We start from the raw sequence: 26,412 nt of genomic DNA on the forward strand, positions 1-26,412 counted from the left end.
CCCAGCGGACTGAGGGTGACTTTGTACAAATTACAGATGATCATTTCCTGTCCTCTTTCAGTTCATTTTTTCATATTCTAAGGAATCATCTACAATGTAAACACGATGATGATGTTTGGAGGAAGTTCTGCCCATATTACAGCCAATTGGCAGCAGCTTCCCCTGCCCAGGATCACCAAACTGAGCAAATATGAGTCAGTGTTTGAATGTGGTGGAGGTGCAGGATATAAAGCCTGAACACTGCAAGGGAAAGGCAGAGCGAGAGAGAGAAGCAGCTCCTTTACTCTTAGCAAGCAGCCAGCTGATCACACAAGAGGCAGAATGAAATCCTTACTCCTCACCATTGCTGCAGTGCAGATCCTCCATTGCTCAGGTAGGTACTGGACAGAGAGTCACACCTCATAAAGCAACAAGTTATTGGCAGTGAGATTCACTCACTCAGATGTGACCAATCTGTGAAAAGAATTGACTGAAGAATGCTGCAGTGTTTTGTACAACTTTCCTTTTCTCTCTCGACAGGAATGCCGAGCCCAAAGGATGCTCTGAGAGCGTCAGTTCTAAAACTGAATAAAATCACCGAGATCACCAATCTGTGTGGGATAACCAGGAGAAGAGTGAAGGATGTAAGTGTGTCCTGGTCTCCGTGTGTTTCACTGTCGAATGTCTACAAGAATATTACTGAGTGTTTAGTTCCTCTCTTTTTAAATTTATTTTCTCTTTGTACCCCCCCTCAGCTCCCTCGCTCTTGTCATTATACGTCTCATCACCTCTCCTCTCAGGTACAATGGCCTCTTGTTTCCTCAGACAAACCCTTCAAAATTCCTCACTTTCCTGCTTTGCAGTTGCTCTGCCAAACTTGTCTCTGTTGATAAACTACTGCTACCCTCTGTGCCTCCCTTGATATCCTCTGAAGATCTCACTGAGACCGTCAACGCTGACCCATTAGGAGCTGCAACTCCAATTTCCCCTTCAGCAACGTTTCATTTATCATTTTTGATCCTGAAATTAGCTTCTGAACATGTGGGGGAGGCGGGGGCATAGCGGTATTGTCACTGGACATGTAATCCAGAGATCCTGGAAACTGGTTTCAAATGCTACCACAGCAGATGTGAAATTTGAATTCAATAAAAATCTGGAATGAAAATTGCTACAAAAACCCAGCTGATTCACCGATGCTCCACAAAGGAAATCTGCCGCCCTTACCTGGTTTGGCCTACATGTGACTCCAGATCCACAGCAATGCATTTGACTCTTAAATGAGCAAGCCACTCAGTTTAAGGTAAATTAGGGATGGTCAATAAATGCTGGCCCAGCCAGTGATACCCACATCCCACAAAGAAATTTTAAAAATTTGTGCCACCCTTATTTCTGCCTCTTTAACTTTGCTGAGCTCTGTTTTTGATTCAGCTCATTTGATGCTAAAGCCCTCAACTGCGTGTCTTTGTTACCTCTGGACCTCTAACGCACTCCATAACAATGAGGTCATCCAATACTCTGCTGTCAAGCCCCATCTCACAGCAAGTCCCAGTCCCCATCACCCCTGTGCTCACTGACCGACATTGGTAATACCAGAATTTTAAAATTCTCATCCTTGTTTTTGCATCCCTACCTATCCTCACCCACACACTCCACCCCTACACCACCCCCCCCCCCCCCCCCCCCCCCCATGCCATCTCTGACATCTCCTCCAGTTCCACAATATTCCCAGATATCCGCAATCCTCCAATCCTGGCTTCATGCCATCCCTGGCTTTAATAGCTCCACCATTCACAGCCGTGCCTACAGCTGCCTGGACCGTTAGCTCTGACATTCCCACCCTAAACCTCTCTGTCTCAGTGGGCGCGATTCTCCCAACGGGAGACTGAGTGCTGACGCCGGAGTGAAACCCGGAGTGTTTCACTCCGGCGTCGGAGGCCGCTCCTCGCACCCTATTCTCCCCCCCCCCCCCCCCCAGGGGGATAGGAGCAGCGGTCGTGAATCCCGAACGCCCGGCCTTGATGCTTGCGTCAAAGCGGCGCGCCGGGATTGACACAGCCGACGGCGCCGAAGTGACGTCAGCCGTGCATGTGCAGGTTGGCCGGCTCTAACCCGCGCATGCACGGTTGCCGTCTTCCCCTCCGTTGCCCCCGCAAGACATGACGGCTTGATCTTGCGGGGCGGCGGAGGGAAAATAGTGCGTCGTTTACAGATGCCGGCCCGACAATCGGTGGGCACCGATCGCGGGCCAGACATCTGCTGAGCACGCCCGTGGTGCTCGATCCTCCCTCCACCCCCCACAGGCCCCACACTCACCTGTCGCGCATTGTTCACGCCGGCAGCGGCCAGGTGTGGTTGGCGCCGACGTGAACCGGTCGGGTTCGGCAGGCAGTCCGGCCCATCCGGGCCGGAAAATCGCCGGTCGCCATGAGAAACGGCGAGCGGCGATTCTCCGAGCGGCGTGTCGAAAAACGCAACACGCCATTTTTGGGGGGGTGGGAGAATCGCGGGGGGTGCCAGGGCGGCGTGGCGTGATTCGCCTGGCCCTCCCGCGATTCTCGCACCTGGCGTGGGTAGCGGAGAATCGCGCCCTTTATGTCTCTCTCTCTCCTCCTTTAAGATGTACCTGAAATGATGCCTCTTTCACCAAGCCTCTAAACACTGCCCCAATATCATCTGGTGTGATTTGGTCTCAATTTTAGCTTTAGAAAAAGCCCATGAAATTCCTCGGGTTGATTTGTTACGTTAAAGTTTTAATATCAATTTAAATTCTAACAGTTGTGATTATTAAACAGGAGCAGTGAGGTGATTGTCCACTAAAGGGCAACACAGGCCAGAGTGTGTGTTACATAGTGTTTTAATAGTGTTTTAATGAGCATCTTCCTATTTAATTATGTCTTTAACAAAAGTGGGAATGCGGGCTTGAGCAGGTTTTTAGTTTAGGCCTGAGGAGCTTGTCTATATATAGGTTTAGCTGTTGTTGATGTCTGGAGCTGAACTGAATTATTACCTCAATGTTTCTGAAGTAAAGAAGATTTAACTTTTACAGCGCATTCAACCACCTTTCTTGTGGTCAAGCTACCAAAGGGAAGAATCACGCCATGGTGAGACAGGTTTCTAGGCAGTGACATTTTTGGAGTTAGCTACAGCCATGTGGCTGCGATACAATTCTTATTGATAAGTACCTTTTGTGTTCACGAATGAAGTCTGTGAAAGTCCATCGTTAGAAGTTGAATATTATATTGGTCAGTCAGAAACCAATGACCTGCTTTCCTCTCATTAGGTTTATCGCACAGGAAAATTGTCGTACAATGTGGATTTAACATTCTCTGTGAAAGAAACCGTCTGCTCCAAGAACTCAGGATTGGAATTTGATGATCCCGGCTGTCACTTCCGTTCCAAAAAGTCTGCAGTGAGTCCTGAGTTAGATTGCCTTTAAGAAGGCAAATGGAATTTTGTCTTTCATTGCTAGAGGGATGGAGTTTAAGACTAGGGAGGTTATGTTGCAATTTTATAAGGTGTTAGTGAGGCCACACCTGGAGTATTGTGTTCAGTTTTGGTCTCCTTACTTGAGAAAGGACGTACATAGAACATAGAACATAGAACAGTACAGCACAGAACAGGCCCTTCGGCCCTCAATGTTGTGCAGAGCCATGATCACCCTACTCAAACCCACGTATCCACCCTATACCCGTAACCCAACAACCCCCCCCCTTAACCTTACTTTTATTAGGACACTACGGGCAATTTAGCATGGCCAATCCACCTAACCCGCACATCTTTGGACTGTGGGAGGAAACCGGAGCACCCGGAGGAAACCCACGCACACAGGGGGAGGACGTGCAGACTCCACACAGACAGTGACCCAGCCGGGAATCGAACCTGGGACCCTGGAGCTGTGAAGCATTTATGCTAACCACCATGCTACCCTGCTGCTCCAGACGTACTGGCGCTGGAGGGTGTGCAGAGGAGATTCACTAGGTTAATCCCAGACCTGAAGGGGTTGGATTATGAGGAGAAGTTGAGTAGACTGGGACTGTACTCGTTGGAATTTAGAAGGATGAGGGGGGATCTTATAGAAACATTTAAAATTATGAAGGGAATAGATAGGATAGATGCGGGCAGGTTGTTTCCACTGGCGGGTGAAAGCAGAACTAGGGGACATAGCCTCAAAATAAGGGGAAGTAGATTTAGGACTGAGTTTAGGAGGAACTTCTTCACCCAAAGGGTTGTGAATCTATGGAATTCCTTGCCCAGTGAAGCAGTTGAGGCTCCTTCATTACATGTTTTTAAGGTAAAGATAGATAGTTTTTTGAAGAATAAGGGATTAAGGGTTATGGTGTTCGGGCCGGAAAGTGGAGCTGAGTCCACAAAAGATCAGCCATGATCTCATTGAATGGAGGAGCAGGCTCGAGGGGCCAGATGGCCTACTCCTGCTCCTAGTTCTTATGTTCTTATGTTCTTATGTCACATCAAAACCCTCATGTGCATGGAGTTATATCATAGAAACCCCCTGTGTCAGTGCTGATCTTGTTGTGATCAATAACTTTAATAATTTCCCTTCTATTTTGACAGAAGAAAGGTTTTTGCAAAAGCCGTGTTGAATATTTTGCTGATGATGTTGTTGACGTTGATGTGGAGTGTCGAGGTTTGAAGACAATTGACAGCAACAGCGGATCATTCGAGTCGAGTGAGAACAGTATTGAGGTAATGTCACAATTATACACATCAGGGCAATGGGATTCCGACACTTTGTGGCAGCATTTCCTCCACCTGTCAGACTGGACACTGTATTTTGTATTTTCAAACTCTTCCGTTGGAGAAGATCTGCTGTGGAAAAACGATCACAGCAACTTCCGATGATTTCATGAGCAGTAAATCTGTAAAGAAATTTGATCTCTTCTTGCTCTTATTAAAGAAAATAATTGCTCCTTATTGTCAGGGGGTTCACAGTACAGAGTCCATGTTGTTACTTTAATGCTTAAACTATTGTTCCCAGTCTATCAGGGCCGCACTCTTTATTGTGACATTAAAACCTGTCCAGATGTTTGGTGAAACCTTCACTAATCAACATCGAACCACTGCAAACCTTCACAGAAATTTAATCATTTTTACATCTCCTCATTCCTCATCTAATCTCAGTTAGATCATTGATTTAGGGATGATGTTAAAACAATTACTTTCTAAAAAATCACATCTTCCCCGGCACTAAATATAAACATATTGATATTTTAACACAGGTGATAAACAAGCGAATCACACGTCCCGGAGTCTATAAACGTAAGTATAAATCAAGCTTTTTAACCAGAAGATTATTGATAGCAAGAAATTGTTGCCATTTTGATTTCTTCTATTGGATTGGAATCTGGGACAGTAACGTGTTTGAATTGAATTCGGTGTCCACCCAGAGACAGGAGGGGAGGGGAGACAAATATTCAAATATTCTGTCTACACCAGCTCTAGTCAAAGGATTTTGGGATGAATCTCAGTCGAGATGATTATATTTTCTAATGAAGATTAGTCACTCTACAACGATGTTAAGGCATCAAAGTAGCCATTTCCAATATTTACCAGACATTAATTCCTGTGTTCTTGGTGAGCACAATAGGAACAAACTGATTAATAATCTCAGCCTCCATCAGTTTATCCATTGAACCCACAGCCCCACTGCCCCAGAGCTGGATTGATTATTGCCACGGTGGAGAACAGGAGATGTTTGGTGAGGAATTCTGTGCTCCAACACTGTGTCACTCAATCCCAACGTGGGAATTGAAGGAGTTAACAGAACATCATAAATCAAATCCAATATCATTGGAATCTGTTATTTACAGATGAATCTAAAAGTTTAGCAAAATACAGAATGTCGCCTTGATCCCCAGCACTAACCAGATAAATCTGAATATTTTAATATAGGTGTAAAACAGATCAAGAGATTGGTCACTGCGAGAGATTTCAAACGTGAGTATAAACTGGGACTTTGTGTCAGAGAATTGCCTCTTGATCATCAACAACAATAAAACATTGAACCCAGGCTGAACTCAGTCTATCTGAAAATGACTGTTCTGTTGATTCTGTCCATTGTAGGAACACAATGATGATTCAAGAGGCCGACACTAACCATGAATGAAATGTCTAAAAGGTCGAACTTGGTGTGGACACAAGAAGACCTCAATCCCATTGAAGAGGATGTTATCGATTGTATTTTACTTCTTCATGTGTAAGGGTAGGGGGGCCTGGGGTTCCTGACTGTACATTTTGCTGTAACTGGGAGATTCTATAGTTTGTAAATGTTCTTTAGGGGTGTTGTTGTTGTATTCTGTGGATCATAATAAAAGTGTAAAGAGAATATTTCCTGATGTTCCTCCAAATGGTGTTCCTCATTTCACTGATTGTTTGGGAGTTCAGACAGACCAAGTGCTCGGACCAGTCATCACACACTGTGATCACTTTCCTCAGTCTCCGGGTAACTGCTGGGGAACTGGGGCTTCGCGGTTTTTAGTCAAGTGTTGGGAGGGGGACAATTAACAATTCATCAAAACAGTTTATTTTATTCATGTGGAGCTGCCAATTCCTGGGCTCTGTGACAATCGAACATTTCATCACCCATTTGAGTAAATGGTTTCCAAGGGTGGAATTTTCCACTCCAGCCAGTGACTGGAATCGTGGCAGGAAGGACAGGGAAATTTGGAGTGTGGCCGAAAGTCAGGATTCCGGCAGCGGGAAAACAAATGGCAATTTTCCACTCAGCATATTCATGGCGGATCCCCTTTCCCATTGGTCATTGTCGGGATCTTAATTTACATGTCATGATTGCTCATTAACAGGGTTACAGACCAGAATCTTGTCACCTGTGAAACCTTCCAGCCCTCCAGTGGGAAATCAGACTGTTTTGTTTCCCCATCTGTAACCGTGGCTGTACACCGAGAGCGGGAGATCACTTTGACTGACCTGCTATTGGATACTGCCTTCACCATTCACCCTGCCCTTCTCCTGGGTGCCGGCAATGCACCGCACAGCAGACGGAGCAGACACAAAGGGAGTGGGTGGGGGGTTGGAGGAAACACAGAAAGGGCAGGAGATCGGGAGTTGAAGTCCAAAGTCCAAAGTGTGTGGTGAGATCCTGGCATCATTTAAATATGATAATTGGGCAATCAACCCCTGTCTGACCCTCCAGGAGATTCAACGTAAACTTTCCGGCTGCATAATTAAAGAGCTGAACATCATGCTGGTTTACCCGTTATCCTCTCTAGCGGGAGTCATAGAATTTACAGTGCAGAAGGAGGCCATTCGGCCCATCGAGTCTGCACCAGCCCTTGGAAAGAGCATTCCACTGAAGCTCACACCTCCACCCCATCCCTTAACCCAGTAACCCCACCTAACCTCTTTGGACACGAAGGACAATTTAGAATGCCCAATCCACCTGCCCTGCACATCTTTGGACTGTGGGAGGAAACTGGAGCACCCGGAGGAAACCCACACAGACACGGGGAGAACGTTCAGACTCCGCATAGACAGTGATCCAAGCCGGGAATCGAACCGGGCTTCCTGGAGCTGTGACGCAACTGTGCGAACCACTGTCCTACAGTGCTGCCTCTTTGAGTCCCTCTGACTTCCACTCTCAGTGTGAATTCTTGCAGCTTGTTTGGGAGTGAAGTCTGGATGTCGCTGAATCGTGTGTTATTGGAAATATTGGTCTTCAGAGTGGAATTCATTTTAACAAGGTTCAGTACATTAGAGACCACAATCTCGAGTCAAAGTAATCATGTGACAACTTCCAACAAACTAATTCTGTCATAATTGGCCACGGGATATAAAACAGTTTCTGTCTTTGTCTCTTCATCGTGACAGGCCATTCAAATCTCCAGCTGCTTCCTCTGTTGTTTCCTGTTTCAATCCTGATCTAGTCCATCGGCATTCCCTCTTCCTTACAGCAGCTCCCCTATTGGTGGGTGAAATCCCACCGAATATCCACTTTGCATCTAGAACCCACATTGCGTCGCTGTGTCCAGAGAGAGTCCAGTGTGGGAAACACCAATGTCCCAGAGATTACTGCCTCATGTGGCTAACAGGATAGTGGTTGCTCTGGATATGTTAATAGCTGTTTTTACAGTGTGATATTCAACAGCACCCTTAACTATCACCACTCTGTGGCAGAATCAGTTTATTCTGTGCCGTTGTTGCCAATTCCTTGCCTGTGCTGCCTGGAGACAAGAGAGACCGTCTGGATATCTGACCCAGACTGTGAATGTCGCCTGTATTTGCTGGTGTGAATCTCTGATTTACTCCTGTCCAAATCAGCCCCAACCCCCAAAGAAAGAAAATGGTCAGACGGTAGTCTTCTGAGCCTGACAACTTCTGAAAGCCATTTTGATGAACAGCTTTGTAGCCACAAGTTCTCAGTTCTGAAGCCTGAATGGGAGGTTCTTGCTCCAGTATTGCATTTTGTATCTCTGTACTGCAGGTTTTGTGGATGTCTTACTGTGGACTTCGGTGAGCCACTCACAATACCTATAGAGAGGGGGCAGGATTCTCCGTTTCAGAGACTAAGTGTTGACACCAGGACTGAATGGGTTGTGTTCTACGACAACAAAATTGGCGTTGGACCTAGATCAATTCCTGAACCGTTCATGGGCTAGCACTGGCACCACGTGGGACAGCAACAATTCCAATGAAAAATGGTGACCGATTTGCTGGGGTCGGGATTGGCACTCGAGAGGCTGGCAAGCTGCAGCCGCATATAAGCTTTCCACTCCCCACATACACACATCCCAGCCAACAAGATGGCAGCACGGAGAGTGGCATCCCAGTTTGCTGATGCTGAGGTGGGGACGCTGTTCGACACCGTGTAGGAGAGGAGGGTCATTCTGTTCCCTCGGGGTGGAAAGGAGGCTGCCACCTGCTACCATACACCGGGCCTTGGCACAGGTGGCAGAGGCCATGAGTGCGTGGGCCCCACCACCAGGACCGACCAGCAGTGCCGCAAAATGCTGCACGACCTCCTCAGGGTGGCCAGGATGAGTAGGCAGCACCATGCCCCTGGTACTAACCCCGTCCCATACACCAGTACCCGCCCCCCCCCACCCAGAGGTGACTGGACCCCACCCGCCAGCCGTATGCACGCTCTCCATCCTGCCCCACATGCCAGCACCCATACCAGCCACCATAGCCAGCTGCCATGGCCACGGAGACCATCAGCTGCCCACCCTCTGTACTGCATGTGTCTGACTGACTAATATTTTGCCTTTTCTATCTCTCGCTCCCTGCTCTCCCACTCCACCCCCAGATGAATGCAGCACATAACCGCCAGGAGAGAGAGAAGACTAGAGGGAGACTGCCAAACCTACGGCTCCTCACCGCGGTGGAGTGGTGGGCCCTGGGCCTGGTTGATGGGCTGGCGGTTCCCCATGGCACATGTTGCACAACCCCACACCACCTCTCACTACCTGCACCATCCCATTCCGCGATCTAATCATGCGTCATGTCTTGTATCGACAGGATCATCTGGTGGGCCCTTCTGGTGTCCTCTGCCTCCAACTCCAACCCCAAGCGGATATTAGCATCGACGAGGCAACGGACAATGATGAGAGACTCCATACCGCAGCCCGAGACACCCCGGAACATCAGCCCAGTGATAACACTGACGTCCTGTTACAGCTGTCTGCAATACCCTCCACCATCCCAGCGAGAATCACCCTGGTTAGGCATTATAGTGAAGAGCCTCCTGGACACTATTTCGTGCACACCACACACATGCTCCAGTACATCAGTCGGAGGTAGTAACTGCCGTCTGACGTCCTGATGGGTTTCGGGCTTCTGCAAAGGGTGGTCCCATTGATAATGGAGATGCAGACGCAGAGCCAGGGACTACATGAGGGGCTGTCAGCAACCATCCAGCGCCTGCCGGTGCAGTTGGAGGAGTCCAACCGCTTGCAGGGGTAGGAGGGGTGCTGCCACCACGTACCATGTAGGCCAACACCGCATAGGTGGTGTCTGCAGTTGAGGGCTTCGGGCGAATGTATCGGCCATGGATCAGGATGTCCAAGGCCTGCGCAATGGGTGGATGAGGCACAGGAGAGGGCTGGCCTGTCACAGGCAGTCATGTACCAGGGCCATCTGCACATTGCAGCGGCGCTCCAGAGTGTTGCCCAGTCACAGCGGGTCAAGGCTGAGGGCAGCAGCGGCATTGCCTGGGCACTGACCGACCTGAGCCAGTCATAGGAGGTGGCACAATCATTGGGCGATGTGGCCCAGTCCCAGATAGAGGTGACCCACTCCCTGTGCTCCATGGCCGTGAGCATTGAGACCCTAGTTGAGAGGGGAGCGGGCCTCCAGGACTGGCAATGTCAGGTGGCGGATGAACCCCAGGAGTTCGCTCCAGTCGCACGCCCGTCGCAAGGAATAGCCAGGGGCAACGGGCACCCCACGGAAGGAGATGGTGACATCCGCAGGGGTGGTACTGGAACACCGCATTGCCTCGACTACTCATCCACCCCTGTCCCTGGCGCATATGATGAGCAGCGGACAGAACAAGGTGGCACCACACCCCCTGGGAAACCCGAGCGACTGCCAGGCCCCTTCAGGCCCAATCGCTCCAGATGTGAGCCGCCAATGGGGACCCATATCAAAGGGCAGGAATCACAGCAGGCCGCCCCTGATGTATCGCTTGGGAATCCACCTAGAGGTAGCGTAAGGGCCGGGACGGCCAGAAAGGTTGACACCAGTTAAGGTGGCATGGGTGCAGCACACAGGATAGCGATAGTGGCTAAGGTACAAACCTGTACAAAATGTTTTCCATTTCACAATAAACACTTGTTCACATTATTGCAACCTGCCTCAGTGCCCTGTCAGAAGGGTGTGAGGGATGAGCTGGGCTGGCTGCGGAGGGGGCGCTGGGGGGCATGGGGAGATAGGTGGATGTTGGGGGTGCGCTTGGGCCAAGGACCCCTGTTCAGCCATCGCTCACCATGCTGATACCCCGTCCCACCCCTATTCCCTCACCTCAGGCGCAGGGAGGCTGGTCATGGGAGAGGGTGATAGCCGGGTGCTGTGGGTGTGAGACGGGGTGTCCGTGCCACTGGGCAGGCCCCCTAGTTGGTGAACCTGGAGGCGATTAGGATGTCTTGTGCGCGCCGGCCCAGGCGCCCATGTTGTGCAGCCTCCTGTGCCTCCCCGGGCCGTATGTCCTGCCCAACCCCCCCCTCCCCACATCCTCCTCGTTGGACCATGCCTGCTGTTCATCCCCCTCATCCAGCAAGTTGACCCTCTGCTGCGCGATGTTGTAGAGGATGCAGCAGGGCACCGTGATGTAGGAGATTCTCCTAGCTCTATACTGGAGGGCCTCTCCAGATCGGTCTATGCAGCTGAACCAAATCTTCAGGATGCCGCAGCACCGTCCAATCACGGCCCTGGTCGCATCATGGGCATCATTCCAGTGCGTCAGTCTGTGGCCTCTGGATAGGTATCATCGGCTATGATATCTGCAGCAGATATCTCCTGTCTCCCAAGTGCCAAACCCTCATCGGGTGGGGGGGGGGGGGTGCACCTCGAAGGTGTCAGGAACCGGCGAGTGTGTCAGGCTGAAGGCGCCGTGCACACTGCCTGGGTATCGGGCACAGATGTGCATGATGTGCATCTCATGGTCATGGTCACACACCAGCTGGACTTACATCGAGTCCAATCCCTTTCAGTTTGTGAAGAGCGGCCCGTCATGGGCTGGTGCTCGTAGGGCGACATACATCTCGTCGATTAGCCCCTGGACCTGGAGCATCACAGCGATGACTGCGAACCCCACTGCCCAGGCATCACACTGAATTTGATACATTGTATCTGTGAGATCCCGGACAGGTCCCCAATCAAGGACCAATCAAGGACCCTGTCAGAGGCATAAAAGAGGCTACTCACAAATCAAGATGGAAGGGCTATCAATAGTCGTGGGTGTCAAGAAATCCCACCAGTGTCTACATGGTAGACACTTTACCATTGTTTCTGACCACAAACCGTTCGGGAGTCTCTTCAACAGGACAAGGCGATCATCTCGTCAAGAATTCAACAATGAAGCAACGACTAGAACACACACAGCAAATACGAATGCTCTTAGCTGCCGCACCTTGCAAAAATGTATCATATTTACTCCAGTACCACAAGAAATCATCATGGCCGACCTGCTGTTGTATGTGGCGGACCCAGAAGGGGGAATGCCGGGGGTGATGGAGATGTTGGCGGAATTTGGGGGCTTCTCGGGCTATAAGTTAAATTTAGGCAAGAGCGAGGTATTTGTAGTACGCCCGGGAGATCAGGAGGAGGGAATTGGGAGGCTCCCGTTTAAGAGGGCAGTGAAGAGTTTCAGATATCTGGGGGTGCAGGTGGCCAGGAGTTGGGGGACTCTCCATAAGCTTAATTTTACCAGGCTGGTGGAGCAGATGGAGGAGGAATTTAAAAGGTGGGACATGGTGCCGCTATCATTGGCGGGTAGAGTGCAGTCCGTCAAAATGACAGTTCTCCCGAGGTTCTTGTTCCTCTTCCAGTGTTTGCCCATCTTTATCCCTAGGGCCTTTTTTAGAAAGGTGACCAGCAGCATCATGAGCTTTGTTTGGTCGCATGGGACCCCGAGGGTGAAGAGGGTCTTCTTGGAGCGGGGGAGAGATGGAGGGGGGGGGGGGGGCTGGCGTTACCCAATCTCTCGGGGTACTACTGGCCGGCCAATGTGTCGATGGTGCGCAAGTGGGTAATGGAGGGGGAGGGGGCAGCATGGAAACAGATGGAGAGGGCGTCCTGTGGAGATACAAGCCTGAGGGCCCTGGTAACGGCGCCGTGGCCGCTCCCTCCTACGAGGTATACCACGAGTCCAGTGGTGGCGGCTAACCTCAAGATTTGGGGGCAGTGGAGGCGACATAGGGGAGAAGTGGGGGGCTCGATGGAGGCGCCGTTAAGGGGGAACCATAGGTTCGTCCCGGGGAACATTGATGGGGGATTTCAGGGTTGGCACAGAGCGGGCATCAGACAGCTGAGGGACCTATTTATTGATGGGAGGTTTGCGAGCCTGGGGGAGTTGGAGGAGAAATTTGGGCCCCCCCTGGGAAACATGTTCAGGTATCTGCAGGTAAAGGCATTTGCTAGACGGCAGGTGGAGGGATTCCCTTCGCTTCCCGCGAGGGGGGTGAGTGACAGGGTGCTTTCGGGGGTCTGGGTCGGAGAGGGGAAGATATCTGATATCTACAAGGTTATGCAGGAGGTGGAGGAGGCGTCAGTAGAGGAGCTGAAAGCTAAGTGGGAGGGGGAACTGGGGGAACAGATCGAAGACGGGACATGGGCTGATGCCCTGGAGAGGGTTATTCTTCCTCCTCGTGTGCGCGGCTTAGCCTCATCCAATTCAAGGTGCTGCACCGGGCCCACATGACCGGGACGAGGATGAGTAGGTTCTTTGGGGGTGAAGACAGGTGTGTCAGGTGCTCGGGGAGTCCAGCGAACCATGCCCATATGTTCTGGGCATGCCCGGCACTGGAGGAGTTCTGGAAGGGGATGGCGAGGACGGTGTCAAGGGTGGTGGGATCCAGGGTCAAGCCAGGATGGGGACTCGCGATGTTTGGGGTTGGGGTGGAGCCGGGAGTGCAGGAGGCGAAAGAGGCCAGTGTTCTGGCCTTTGCGCCCCTAGTAGCCTGGCGAAGGATTTTGCTACAATGGAAGGATGCGAGACCCCCAAGCGTGGAGAGCTGGATCAATGACATGGCGGGTTTTATTAAGCTAGAGAAGGTCAAATTTGCCCTGAGAGGATCGGTACAAGGGTTCTTTAGGCGGTGGCAACCTTTCCTCGACTTTCTGGCTCAACGATAGGGTACGGGGACAGTAGCAGCAGCAACCCGGGGGGGGAGGGGGGGGGAAGGGGGAGGGAAAAGCTGGGGGTGGGGGGGTGGGGGGACGATGACTATGTTTGTTTATTTAATTTTAATTTATTTTTAAGTTCTCTTGTTGGGGTTGGGGGGGTGGGGGGGATATGATACATGCGTTGATACAGTCTGGGGGGTGTTACAGTTGTTATGGGTTATTTTGTTGCATTCCATTGTTTGTTGTTATATTTTATATTTTCTGTAAAAAATTCCAATAAAAATTATTTGAAAAAAGAAAAGAAATCATCATGGCATAAACGTCTTCAACACAATGCCTGTCTCGGTAAAGCAGATCAGGATCTGAGCCAATCCTAAGATCCACTTCTGTCCAAAATGTGGAATAAAATGCTTACAGGATGGGTAAATGGCCTGATTTCAGAGGAAATGAAACTATTCTTTACCCGCAAGAATGAATTGAGTTGTCAGGATCAGCACGGGCAGCACGGTAGTATTGTGGATAGCACAATCGCTTCACAGCTCCAGGGTCCCAGGTTCGATTCCGCCTTGGGTCACTGTCTGTGCGGAGTCTGCACATCCTCCCCGTGTGTGCGTGGGTTTCCTCCGGTGCTCCGGTTTCCTCCCACAGTCCAAAGATTTGCAGGTTAGGTGGATTGGCCATGATAAATTGCCCTTAGTGTTGGGTGGGGTTACTGGGTTATGGGGCTAGGGTAGAGGTGTTGACCTTGGGTTGGGTGCTCTTTCCAAGAGCCGGTGCAGACTCGATGGGCCGAATGGCCTCCTTCTGCACTGTAAATTCTATGAAACTAGGATGGCAACATACTCTGGTGAGTAGAAGTAGCCGTTCGTAAACACGTGGGCCACTTGAGGAGTAGAGAGATCTCCTGCTGTCAGTGTTGGCATCAAGAAATGTTTTCAAATGCGTACGCACCAAAGTACCTGACTGACCTGCTATCGACAAAACTGATGTCTCCGTGGAAGAAAATAGTGATGAATCGCCTGTGCCAGAAGAGGGCCCCGTTATTGCAATTCCTGTTAACATTGATCCTGTGGCAGCATCTCAAACAGACTTACGTAGCTCTATAAGAAACAGGAAAACCTCTCAAAGACTCGATTTACAATCACCCAACTCATGTATATAATGGTTAGTTAGTATTTAGGATTGAGTTGGGGGACCAGGGAGGCGAGCAGGTGGTGATGATCAAATAGAACTGGGAGTCGGAGTTTGGAGGAGAGATCAATTGGGGAGTATGGAGTGAGGCATTGCATAGGGTAAACGGGACCTCCTCATGTGAAAGGATGAGCCTGATACAGTTTAAGGTGGTGCACAGGGTGCATATGACTCGGGTGAGATTGTGGGCGGGGGCCAGCGAATCACGTGCACATGTTTTGGGGTTGTGAAAAATTGGGAAGATTCTGGGTGGGAGTGTTCGTGGTCTTAGCCAGGGCCGGAATGTGGCGACCAGGGGATTTTCACAGTAACTTAATTTGAAGCCTACTTGTGACAATAAGTGATTTTCATTTCATTTCATCTCATTAGCCAGGGTAGTGGAGGAGGAGGTGGACCCGGACCCTTTGGTGGCGATATTTGGGGTCTCAGAGAAGCTCATGGAGAGGAGGAAGGCCGATGTCATGACCTTCGCCTCTCTGATTGCACGGCGGTGAATTTTGCTGAAGTGGCGGCCGGCATCGCCACCGGGGGTAGCGGCATGGTTGGGTGACCTGTACGACTTCCTGCGATTAGAGAAGATAAAGTATGAGTTAAGGGGCTCCGCAGGGGGGTTTGAGGAAAGGTGGGGGATGTTTGTGACCGTGTTTGAGGAGCTGTTCATCGCTGCGGAGGGGGGGTGAAAAAAGAGGAAAAATCTGTACAGACTGTATAGTTGATTGTTGGAAAGCATGTTTCCCAGGGTGTTTGTTCACTGTACCCTGGTTTGATACATAGAACATAGAACAGTACAGCACAGAACAGGCCCTTCGGCCCTCAATGTTGTGCCGAGCCATGATCACCCTACTCAAACCCACGTATCCACCCTATACCCGTAACCCAACAACCCCCCCTTAACCTTACTTTTATTAGGACACTACGGGCAATTTAGCATGGCCAATCCACCTAACCTGCACATCTTTGGACTGTGGGAGGAAACCGGAGCACCCGGAGGAAACCCACGCAAACAGGGGGAGGACGTGCAGACTCCACACAGACAGTGACCCAGCCGGGAATCAAACCTGGGACCCTGGAGCTGTGAAGCATTTATGCTAACCACCATGCTACCCTGCTGCCCCAATGTTTATTACATGTTTGTAATAAAATACACTAAAAAAAATATTTGAGACTGAGTGAATTAGTTATTGAAGATTGTATAAAGGAGTTAAAGGGGGAGGGATGTGGTGATTGTCCCTTTAAAGGTGTTGGATACTGCCGGTGGCAGTTATGCAGCAATAAGCCACACATGTGGGAGCTCCCGTTTTAAAGAGATTTTTCGGCTCTTTTGAGAGCCCAAAACGGAAATTTTTTGACGTCTCCCGGTGGGGGAAGGTGTGCTGAACGACTTTCCCTGCAGTCCATGCCTCGAACTCGGAGTGGAAAGGTGGAAAAAACAGCAGCAGCTCCTCAGAAAAAACGGGGGAAGGGATCCAAGATGGCCACCGACAGAGCTCCAGAGGGATGGAGACTCTGGGCCCAGGAACAACAAACTGATCTCCTGCGCTGCTTTAAAGAATTCAAGGATGAAGTACTGAGCTCTCTGCAGGAAACAAACAGAAGGCTGTCAGAGATTCAGTCCACCCAGGGTGCTGCCATCAAGAAGTTGCAGACGCAGGCCATTGAACGAGAGGAGGAGGCCGTGGTCCTCATGAGTAAGGTGGAGGGGCACGAAGCACTCCACAAGAAGTGGCAGGAACGCTTCGAGGAGCTGGATCACCGCATGAGGCGGAAAAACCTGCGGATCTTGGGCCTTGCGGAGGGGCTGGAGGGATCGGACCTGACAGCCTATGTGGCTGTAATGCTGGGTTCGCTAGTGGGGGCCGGGTCTCTCCATCTGCCCCTGGAGCTGGAGGGAGCACACAGAGTACTGGCCAGGAGGCCTAAGGAGAATGAACCCCCGCGTGCGGTGCTGGTGAGGTTCCACCGGTTCAGTGATCGGGACTGCGTGCTGCGCTGGGCCAAGAAGGTGAAGAGCAGCAATTGGGAGAATGGGGTAGTGCGGATCTACCAGGACTGGAGTGCGGAGGTGGCTAAGCGGCGGTCCGGATTTAATCGGACGAAAGAGGTGCTTTATAGAAAAAAGATAAAGTTCGGAATGTTGCCGCCCGCGCGCCTGTGGGTAACTTATTCGGACCGGGACTATTATTTCGATTCCCCGGAGGAGGCGTGGGCCTTCGTGCGGACGGAGAAACTGGACTTGAACTAGGGGTTGGGGGTTGCGAGGTCGGCTGTAAGATATTAGTGCTGGATTCGGCTGTTGCTGTGTTCTCTTTTTCTTCTGTTTTTTTCTTCTTGTTTTAGTACTTTTGCAATTTTGATATGGTTATTTATGGTTGTTCTGCTATGTTTTTGTTTTTGTGCTTGGGGCATTGTTTGGGCTGTGTATCTTGCGGGGAGGGTCGGGGGGGTATGTTGTATTCTATGTCGGAGTGGGGGTATGGAGGGGGGCTGATATTTGGGAGCTGCGTCAGAAGGGTGTGGTGGGGCAGGGCGAAAGCGCGGGCTTTCCTCTGGTTTCCCGCGCTGCGGGGCTGGGGGGGCGGAGATGGTGACGGGGGAGGTGGGGCCTTAACTGGTTCTTCCCCGCGCTGGAGCGGTGCCAGGAGGAGGGATAGATTGGGGGATGATCCCACTTCGGGAGGGGTCGGGCTATTGGCGGGAGTTTCCGGGGTCAGCAGAAGTTAGCTGACCCACAGAAGTACAATGGAGGATGGTTCGCGGCTGGGAGGGTTCCTAGCCTGGGGGGGGAAGGGAGGGGGGGAAAGGGGAATACCGGGTTGCTGCTGGTAGGGTCAAGAAGGAGCTGGTGGGGGCTGGGGGGACAGAGGTGAGGGGTTGTCGCTATGGGGACAGGGTCGAGCAGGGGACGCTGGCCTGGGGCGGGCAGTCGACGGGCTATGGCTAGCCGACGGGGGAGGGGGGCGGGACGCCCTCTGATCCGGTTGGTCACCTGGAATGTGAGAGGGTTGAATGGGCCGGTGAAGCGGTCAAGGGTACTGGCTCACCTGAAGGGGCTAAAGGCGGATGTGGCAATGCTTCAGGAGACCCACCTGAGGGTGGCGGACCAGGTCCGCCTGAGGAAGGGATGGGTGGGGCAGGTTTTCCACTCGGGGTTGGATGTGAGGAACCGGGGAGTGGCGATTCTGGTGGGGAAAAATGTGTTGTTTGAGGCATCGGAGGTGGTGGCGGATAAGGGGGGTAGGTATGTGATGGTTAGGGGCAGGCTACAAGGAGAGAAGGTGGTACTGGCTAGTGTGTATGTCCCAAATTGGGACGATGCGGGCTTTATGAGGCGTATGTTGGGACGGATCCCGGATCTGGAGGCGGGAGGCCTGATCATAGGGGGGGACTTTAATACGGTGTTGGATCCTTCACTGGATCGGTCCAGCTCTAGGACGGGTAGGAGGCCGGCGGCGGCCAAGGTACTGAGAGGGTTTAAGGATCAGATGGGTGGAGTGGATCCATGGAGGTTTGTGAGGCCGAGGGTACGTGAGTACTCTTTCTTCTCCCACGTACATAGGGTCTACTCTCGGATAGATTTCTTCGTGGTGAGTAGGGGACTGATTCCGAGAGTGGAGGAGGCCGAGTATTCGGCCATTGCAATCTCTGACCACGCTCCGCATTGGATAGAGTTGGAAATGGGGGAGGTGCGAGACCAACGTCCGTTGTGGCGGTTGGATGTGGGGTTGTTGGCGGAGGAGGAGGTGTGTAGGAGGGTCCGGGCAAGTATTGAGGGGTACCTTGAGGTGAATGATACGGGGGAGGTTCAGGTGGGGATGGTCTGGGAAGCCCTGAAGGCAGTAATTCGTGGGGAGCTGATATCCATCCGGGCACACAGGGAGAGGAGCGAGAGGAGTGAGAGGGATAGACTGGTGGGAAAGATGCTGGAGGTGGACAGGAGGTATGCAGAGGCACCAGAGGTGGGACTGTTGGGGGAGAGGCGCAGCCTGCAGGCTAAATTTGATTTGCTGACCACTAGAAAGGCTGAGGCACAGTGGAGGAAGGCACAAGGGGCAGTGTACGAACATGATGAAAAGGCGAGTAGGATGCTGGCTCATCAGCTCCGTAAGCGGGATGCGGCTAAGGAGATTGCTGGAGTGAGAGACAAGAGTGGGAATATGGTGCGGAAGGGGGTAGAGGTGAATGAGGTCTTCAAGGACTTTTACGGGGAACTGTACCAGTCGGAGCCAACGGGGGAGAGGAGGGGAATGGAGAGGTTCCTTGACAGGCTTTCTTTCCCGAAGGTGCAGGAGGAGAAGGTGGAGGGGCTGGGTGCGCCGATTGAGCTGGAGGAGCTAGTTAAGGGGATCGGGCAGATGCAGTCAGGGAAGGCACCGGGGCCGGATGGGTTCCCGGTGGAATTTTATAAAAAGTTCGTGGACCTAGTGGGCCCCTTGCTGGTGCGGACACTCAACGAAGCGTGGGAAGGGGGGACTTTGCCCCCGACGATGTCACGGGCGCTGATCTCGTTAATTTTAAAGAAGGACAAGGACCCCCAGCAGTGTGGGTCATACAGGCCCTTATCTCTCCTCAACGTGGATGCTAAGGTGCTGGCAAAAATCCTGGCCACCAGGATAGAGGACTGTGTGCCAGGGGTTGTGCATGAGGACCAGACGGGTTTTGTGAAGGGAAGGCAGCTGAACACAAATGTGCGGAGATTGCTGAATGTCATTATGATGCCGGCGATTGAGGGGGAGGCAGAGATAGTGGTGGCGCTGGATGCGGAGAAGGCCTTTGATAGAGTGGAGTGGGGGTACCTATGGGAGGTGTTGGGGAGGTTTGGATTTGGTGAAGGGTTCATTAGATGGGTAAGGCTGCTATATGAGGCCCCGATGGCGTGCGTGGCTACGAATAGGAGGAGGTCGGAGTACTTCCGGCTTTACCGAGGGACCAGGCAGGGTTTCCCCTTGTCCCCCTTGTTGTTTGCACTGGCAATCGAGCCGCTGGCGATGGCATTGAGAGATTCAGAGAGGGGGAGAGGCTTGGTGCGAGGTGGAGAGGAACATAGGGTGTCGTTGTAGGCCGACGACCTGTTACTGTATGTGGCGGACCCGGTGGGAGGGATGCCGGGAGTGATGGAGTTACTAGCCGAGTTTGGGACCTTCTCAGGTTATAAATTAAACTTAGGCAAGAGCGAGGTGTTTGTGGTGCACCCTGGAGACCAGGAGGAAGGAATTGGTAGGCTCCCGCTTAGGCGGGCAGGGGAGAGCTTTAGGTACCTGGGGGTGCAAGTGGCCAGGGACTGGGGGACTCTCCACAAGCATAACTTTACCAGACTGGTAGATCAGATGGAGGAGGAGTTCAGGAGGTGGGACATGCTGCCATTGTCGTTGGCGGGGAGGGTGCAGTCCGTCAAAATGACAGTGCTTCCGAGGTTCTTGTTCCTTTTTCAGTGCCTGCCCATATTTATCCCCAGGGCCTTCTTTAGGAGAGTGACCGGCAGTATTCTGAGCTTTGTGTGGGCACATGGGACTCCGAGAGTGAGGAGGGTATTCCTGGAGCGAGGAAGGGATAGAGGCGGGCTGGCGCTGCCCAACCTTCTGGGGTACTATTGGGCAGCCAATGTGTCAATGGTGCGTAAATGGGTGATGGAGGGGGGAGGGGCGGCGTGGAAAAGAATGGAGATGGCGTCATGTAGAGGTACAAGCCTGGGTGCCATGGTAACGGCACCGTTGCCGCTCTCCCCCAAGAGGGTTACCACGAGCCCGGTGGTGGCGGCGACCCTAAGAATCTGGGGACAGTGGAGACGGCATCGGGGGGAAACAGGGGGCTCGATGGAGGCTCCACTGGGTGGCAACCATCGGTTCATCCCGGGGAACACGGATGGGGGATTCAGGGGATGGCAAAGGGCGGGCATCAGCAAATTGAGGGACCTGTTTATTGGCGGGAGGTTTGCGGGCCTGGGGGAACTGGAAGATAAATTTGGCCTTCCCCAGGGGAACATGTTCAGATACCTGCAGGTAAAGGCGTTTGCTAGGCGGCAGGTAGAGGGATTCCCTCTGCTGCCCTCGCAGGGGACGATGGACAGAGTGCTTTCGGGGGTGTGGGTAGGAGAGGGGAAGGTGTCTGACATCTATAAGGTAATGCAGGAGGTGGAGGAGTCATCAGTGGAGGAGATGAAGGCTAAATGGGAGGAGGAACTCGGGGAGCAGATAGAGGATGGGACTTGGGCGGAGGACTTGGAGAGAGTCAACTCCTCCTCCTCATGTGCGAGGCTTAGTCTCATCCAATTTAAGGTGCTGCACCGGGCCCATATGTCCGGGACTAGGATGAGTAGGTTCTTCGGGGGTGAGGACAGGTGCACCAGATGTTCGGGGAGTCCTGCGAACCACGCCCATATGTTCTGGGCATGCCCAGCACTGGAAGAATTCTGGAAGGGGGGTGGCGGGGACGGTGTCGAGGGTGGTTGGATCCAGGGTCAAACCAGGGTGGGGACTCGCGATTTTTGGGGTTGGGGTGGAGCCGGGAGTGCAGGAGGCGAAAGAGGCCGGTGTCCTGGCCTTTGCGTCCCTAGTAGCCCGTCGAAGGATTCTGTTACAATGGAAGGATGCAAGGCCCCCAAGCGTGGAGACCTGGATCAGTGACATGGCGGGATTTATAAAATTGGAAAAGGTCAAATTTGCCCTGAGAGGATCAATACAAGGGTTCTATAAACGATGGCAGCCTTTTCTGGACTTCCTAGCTCAGAGATAGGTAACTGGGTCAATAGCAGCAGCAACCCGGGGGGGGGGGGGGGGGGGGAGGGGGGGGGTGCATTTTTGTAGTGTTTATTCTGTAACTTTATAGTGTGTTAATTTGCGTTGGTGTTAAAATGCTGGGTTGTTCATCGGGATGGGGCGAATGTATATGATTGTTAATATTATTGTTATTTTCGGTATTTTACTAAGGTGCGTTATTGTTGTATAAAATCAAAATTTCTCAATAAAAATTATTTTAAAAAAAAAAGGTGTTGGTTACTGCAAACGTCTGGACCCTGACAATATTATGGCAATTGTACTGAATCATGTGCTCCAGAGCTTCTGACAAGTGGCAAATAGCATTTGTACCACACAAGTGGCAGGGAATGACCATCTCACAACAGAGGATCAAACTATCGCCTCTTGACATTCAATGGCATTACCATCACTGAGCCCCCAACTATTAACATCCTGGGAGTTACCACTGACCAAAAGCTGAACTGGACGAGCCATATAAATACTGTGGCTACAAGAGTAGGTCAGAGGTTAGGAATCCTGCAGCGGGTAACTCACCTCCTGACCTCCCAAAACCTGTCCACCGCATATAAGACACAATGATGTGGAGATGCCGGCGTTGGACTGGGGTGAGTACAGTAAGAAGTCTTACAACACCAGGTTAAAGTCCAACATGTTTGTTTCAAACACTAGCTTTCGGAGCACTGTTCCTTCCTCAGGTGATTCACCTGAGGAAAGAGCAGTGCTCCGAAAGCTAGTGTTTGAAACAAACATGTTGGACTTTAACCTGGTGTAGTAAGACTTCTTACTATAAGACACAAGTCAGGTGTGTGATGGAACACTTCCACTTTATTGGATCCAACAATACTCAAGAATCTCAACACCATCCATGACGAAGCAGCCCACTTGATTGGCACCCCATCTACAAACATTCAATCCCTCCATCACTGACGCACAGTGGCAGCCATGTGTACCATCTACAAGATGAAATGCAGGAACTCCACAAGGCTCCTTAGACGCACCTTCCAAACCAATGAACACTACCATCTGGAAGGACAAGGGTAATAGATACATGGGAACATCACCACCTGGAGGTTCTCCTCCAAGTCATTCACCATCCTGACTTGGAAATATATCGACATTCCTTCATTGGTCAAAACCCTGGAACTCCTTCCCTAACAGCATTGTGGGTGTGCCTACAGCACATGGACTGCAGCGGTTCAAGGAGGCAGCTCAACTCCACCTTCTGAAGGGCAATTAAAGACGGGCAATAAATGCTGGCCTAGCCTGCGACTCCCACGTCCAGTAAATGAATCAAAAAGAAAATCTAATGCAACTTCTAGAAAATGACTCCTTCAGTTCAGGAATGTTCTCCAGTCCTAGGGATTTTAAACTCAATGGTTCTTGACAACAAGATGCATCTATCTGAAAGAGTGGCAAAAGCTTCCCTCACCCTCTGTTTTTCTCAAGGTAAACCTCAAGATAGATGAAAGAGAAATGAGAATTGTATTTCTGCACATAACACTCTCGCCCTCTGCTTCTTCAGCAATTAAATTAATTTACATAGATAAGCTGCAGAGCTGGGCTGAGAGGTGGCAAATGGAGTTTAATGTGGAGAAGTGTGAGGTGATTTACTTTGGAAAGAATAACAGGAATGCGGAATATTTGGCTAATGGTAAAATTCTTGGTAGTGTAGATGAGCAGAGGGATCTCGGTGTCCATGTACATAGATCCCTGAAAGTTGCCACCCAGGTTGATAGGGTTGTGAAGAAGGCCTATGGTGTGTTGGCCTTTATTGGTAGAGGGATTGAGTTCCGGAGCCATGAGGTCATGTTGCAGTTGTACAAAACTCTAGTACGGCCGCATTTGGAGTATTGCGTACAGTTCTGGTCGCCTCATTATAGGAAGGACGTGGAAGCTTTGGAACGGGTGCAGAGGAGATTTACCAGGATGTTGCCTGGTATGGAGGGAAAATCTTATGAGGAAAGACTGATGGACTTGAGGTTGTTTTCGTTAGAGAGAAGAAGGTTAAGAGGTGACTTAATAGAGGCATACAAAATGATCAGAGGGTTAGATAGGGTGGACAGCGAGAGCCTTCTCCCGCGGATGGGGGTGGCTAGCACGAGGGGACATAGCCTTAAATTGAGGGGTAATAGATATAGGACAGAGGTCAGAGGTGGGTTTTTTACGCAAAGAGTGGTGAGGCCGTGGAATGCCCTACCTGCAACAGTAGTGAACTCACCAACATTGAGGGCATTTAAAAGTTTATTGGATAAGCATATGGATGATAAGGGCATAGTGTAGGTTAGATGGCCTTTAGTTTTTTTTTTCCATGTCGGTGCAACATCGAGGGCCGAAGGGCCTGTACTGCGCTGTATCGTTCTATGTTCTATGTTCTATGTTCTATGTTCTACAATCAGCCGTGATGGTTTACCCTGGTCCTGAGCCATTAACTCCTACTGACAGCAGAATCTTAGCCAATGTCAATATTAGTCACTGAGGGTTTGGTTGTTGACTGTAAATCTCGTGAATGGCCCCAAAAACCTGTGAATTTTTTTAGTGTTCGGCTCATAGCCACGGGGGATTGCAGAGTTTGTGTCTTCCAGCTCAGTGACTATTTGATGCTCATGACCTCAATGTTCACTGTTCTTGGAAAACAATTCATTCTTATAGTATATTGAAAGATTAGACCATTCTGTTAAATCACCCTCTCTGTTGGGAAGGTGTAAATAGAATAAAATCAATAATGGCATTTGAGATATGAAGGAGTGGCGAACATCATACAATAGTTTTTGAAACTTTTAAAGATGATTTTGGGATAGTTTGAGCAATTTCAAGGTTGTTCGATGTGTGTACATCATGTTCAGGTACACAGGGAGTCAGCAAAGTATGCAATTGAGAAAAATGGACTGATGACACATCTGGTGACTATGGGGAATTGAGAATAAAAACAGTGGAAACGAAGATCGAGAAGAGATTTGATGGAGGTATTCAAAATCACAAGAGGTCTGGACAGAGTAGATGGGGAGAAACTGTTCCCACTTATTGTGGAAGGATTGAGAACGTGAGCGTGCAGATTTAAAATAATTGGTGATAATAGGGGCAGCACGGTAGCATGGTGGTTAGCATAAATGCTTCACAGCTCCAGGGTCCCAGGTTCGATTCCCGGCTGGGTCACTGTCTGTGCGGAGTCTGCACGTCCTCCCCGTGTGTGCGTGGGTTTCCTCCGGGTGCTCCGGTTTCCTCCCACAGTCCAAAGATGTGCGGGTTAGGTGGATTGGCCATGCTAAATTGCCCGTAGTGTCCTAAAAAGTAAGGTTAAGGGGGGGGATTGTTGGGTTACGGGTATAGGGTGGATACGTGGGTTTGAGTAGGGTGATCATGGCTCGGCACAACATTGAGGGCCGAAGGGCCTGTTCTGTGCTGTACTGTTCTATGTTCTATGTTCTATGTTCTATGTAAGTGAAAATAGTGATATTGGGAAAATCTTTTATATGAAGCAAGTGGTTCGGATCTCGAACATACTGTCTGAGAGTGTGGTGGAGACAGAATCACACAGCGAGTAGTTAGGATCTGAAACATACTGGCCTGGATTCTCCGCTCCCGCGCTGGGTCAGAGAAGCGCCGTTGACGCCGATAATTCCCGCCACGCTGCTCCGATGCCGGAATGCGATTCTCCGGCGACCGGAGAGCCAGTCGCACACGCGCGGTCGACGCAGGGCCGGTCGAGGCTGTTGAAAGAGGCAATTCTCCGCATTCGACCGGCCGAGTTCCCGCCGAGTTCCGCCGCGTGGTTCACATATGGTGCCACCCGGCGGGAGTTCGGACCCGCGGCCGCGGCGGCCGTCCTGGTGGCGGGGCGGGGGGGAGTCAGACTCCGGGGTGGGGGGCCCTCCACGACGGCCAGGCCCGCGATCAGGGGCTATCGAACGGCGGGTGCACACGATCTGGGCGGTCTACCTTCTTCCGCGTGGGCCCGCTGTGTTCCCAAGCCATGTTGCGTGACGCCGGCGCAGAAACGGCCACCACGCGTATGCGCGGACCCGCGCCGGCAGTGCAGGGCTGCTTGTCGCCGCAGGAGCTGCGTGGAGCACTCCGGCGCCATGCTGGCCCCCTGTTGGCCACTGAATCACTGGACCAATAGTGCTGGCGTCAACACTTAGCCGGGATATTGGAGAATCTCGACCACTATCTGAGAGTGTGGTGGAGACAGATTCACACAGCGAGTGGTTAGGGTCTGGAATGTACTGTCTGTGAGTGTGGTGGAGACAGATTCACACAGCGAGTGGTTAGGGTCTGGAATGTACTGTCTGTGAGTGTGGTGGAGGCAGATTCACACAGCGAGTGGTTAGGGTCTGGAATGTACTGTCTGTGAGTGTGGTGGAGGCAGATTCACACAGCGAGTGGTTAGGGTCTGGAATGTACTGTCTGTGAGTGTGGTGGAGGCAGATTCACACAGCGAGTGGTTAGGATCTGGAATGTACTGTCTGTGAGTGTGGTGGAGGCAGATTCACACAGCGAGTGGTTAGGATCTGGAATGTACTGTCTGTGAGTGTGGTGGAGGCAGATTCACACAGCGAGTGGTTAGGATCTGGAATGTACTGTCTGTGAGTGTGGTGAAGACAGATTCACAAAGCGAGTGGTTAGGATCTGGAATGTACTGTCTGTGAGTGTGGCGGAGGCAGATTCACAAAGT

The 26,412-nt window shown here is 51.2% G+C and overlaps 1 protein-coding gene across 1 annotated transcript; it reads left to right on the top strand.

Moving 5' to 3' along the window:
• Positions 1-216: 216 nt before the first annotated feature.
• LOC119962420 (secreted phosphoprotein 24-like) lies at positions 217-6,322 on the top strand. Its single transcript, XM_038790378.1, has 7 exons — positions 217-373; positions 520-623; positions 3,260-3,388; positions 4,552-4,683; positions 5,217-5,256; positions 5,890-5,934; positions 6,061-6,322. The coding sequence occupies exons 1-7, from the start codon at positions 322-324 to the stop codon at positions 6,069-6,071; spliced, it is 513 nt and encodes a 170-aa protein (XP_038646306.1). The 5' UTR covers positions 217-321; the 3' UTR covers positions 6,072-6,322.
• Positions 6,323-26,412: the final 20,090 nt, after the last annotated feature.

This window comes from Scyliorhinus canicula, chromosome 2 (assembly GCF_902713615.1).
Source record: "Scyliorhinus canicula chromosome 2, sScyCan1.1, whole genome shotgun sequence".
Classification (NCBI taxonomy): domain Eukaryota; kingdom Metazoa; phylum Chordata; class Chondrichthyes; order Carcharhiniformes; family Scyliorhinidae; genus Scyliorhinus; species Scyliorhinus canicula.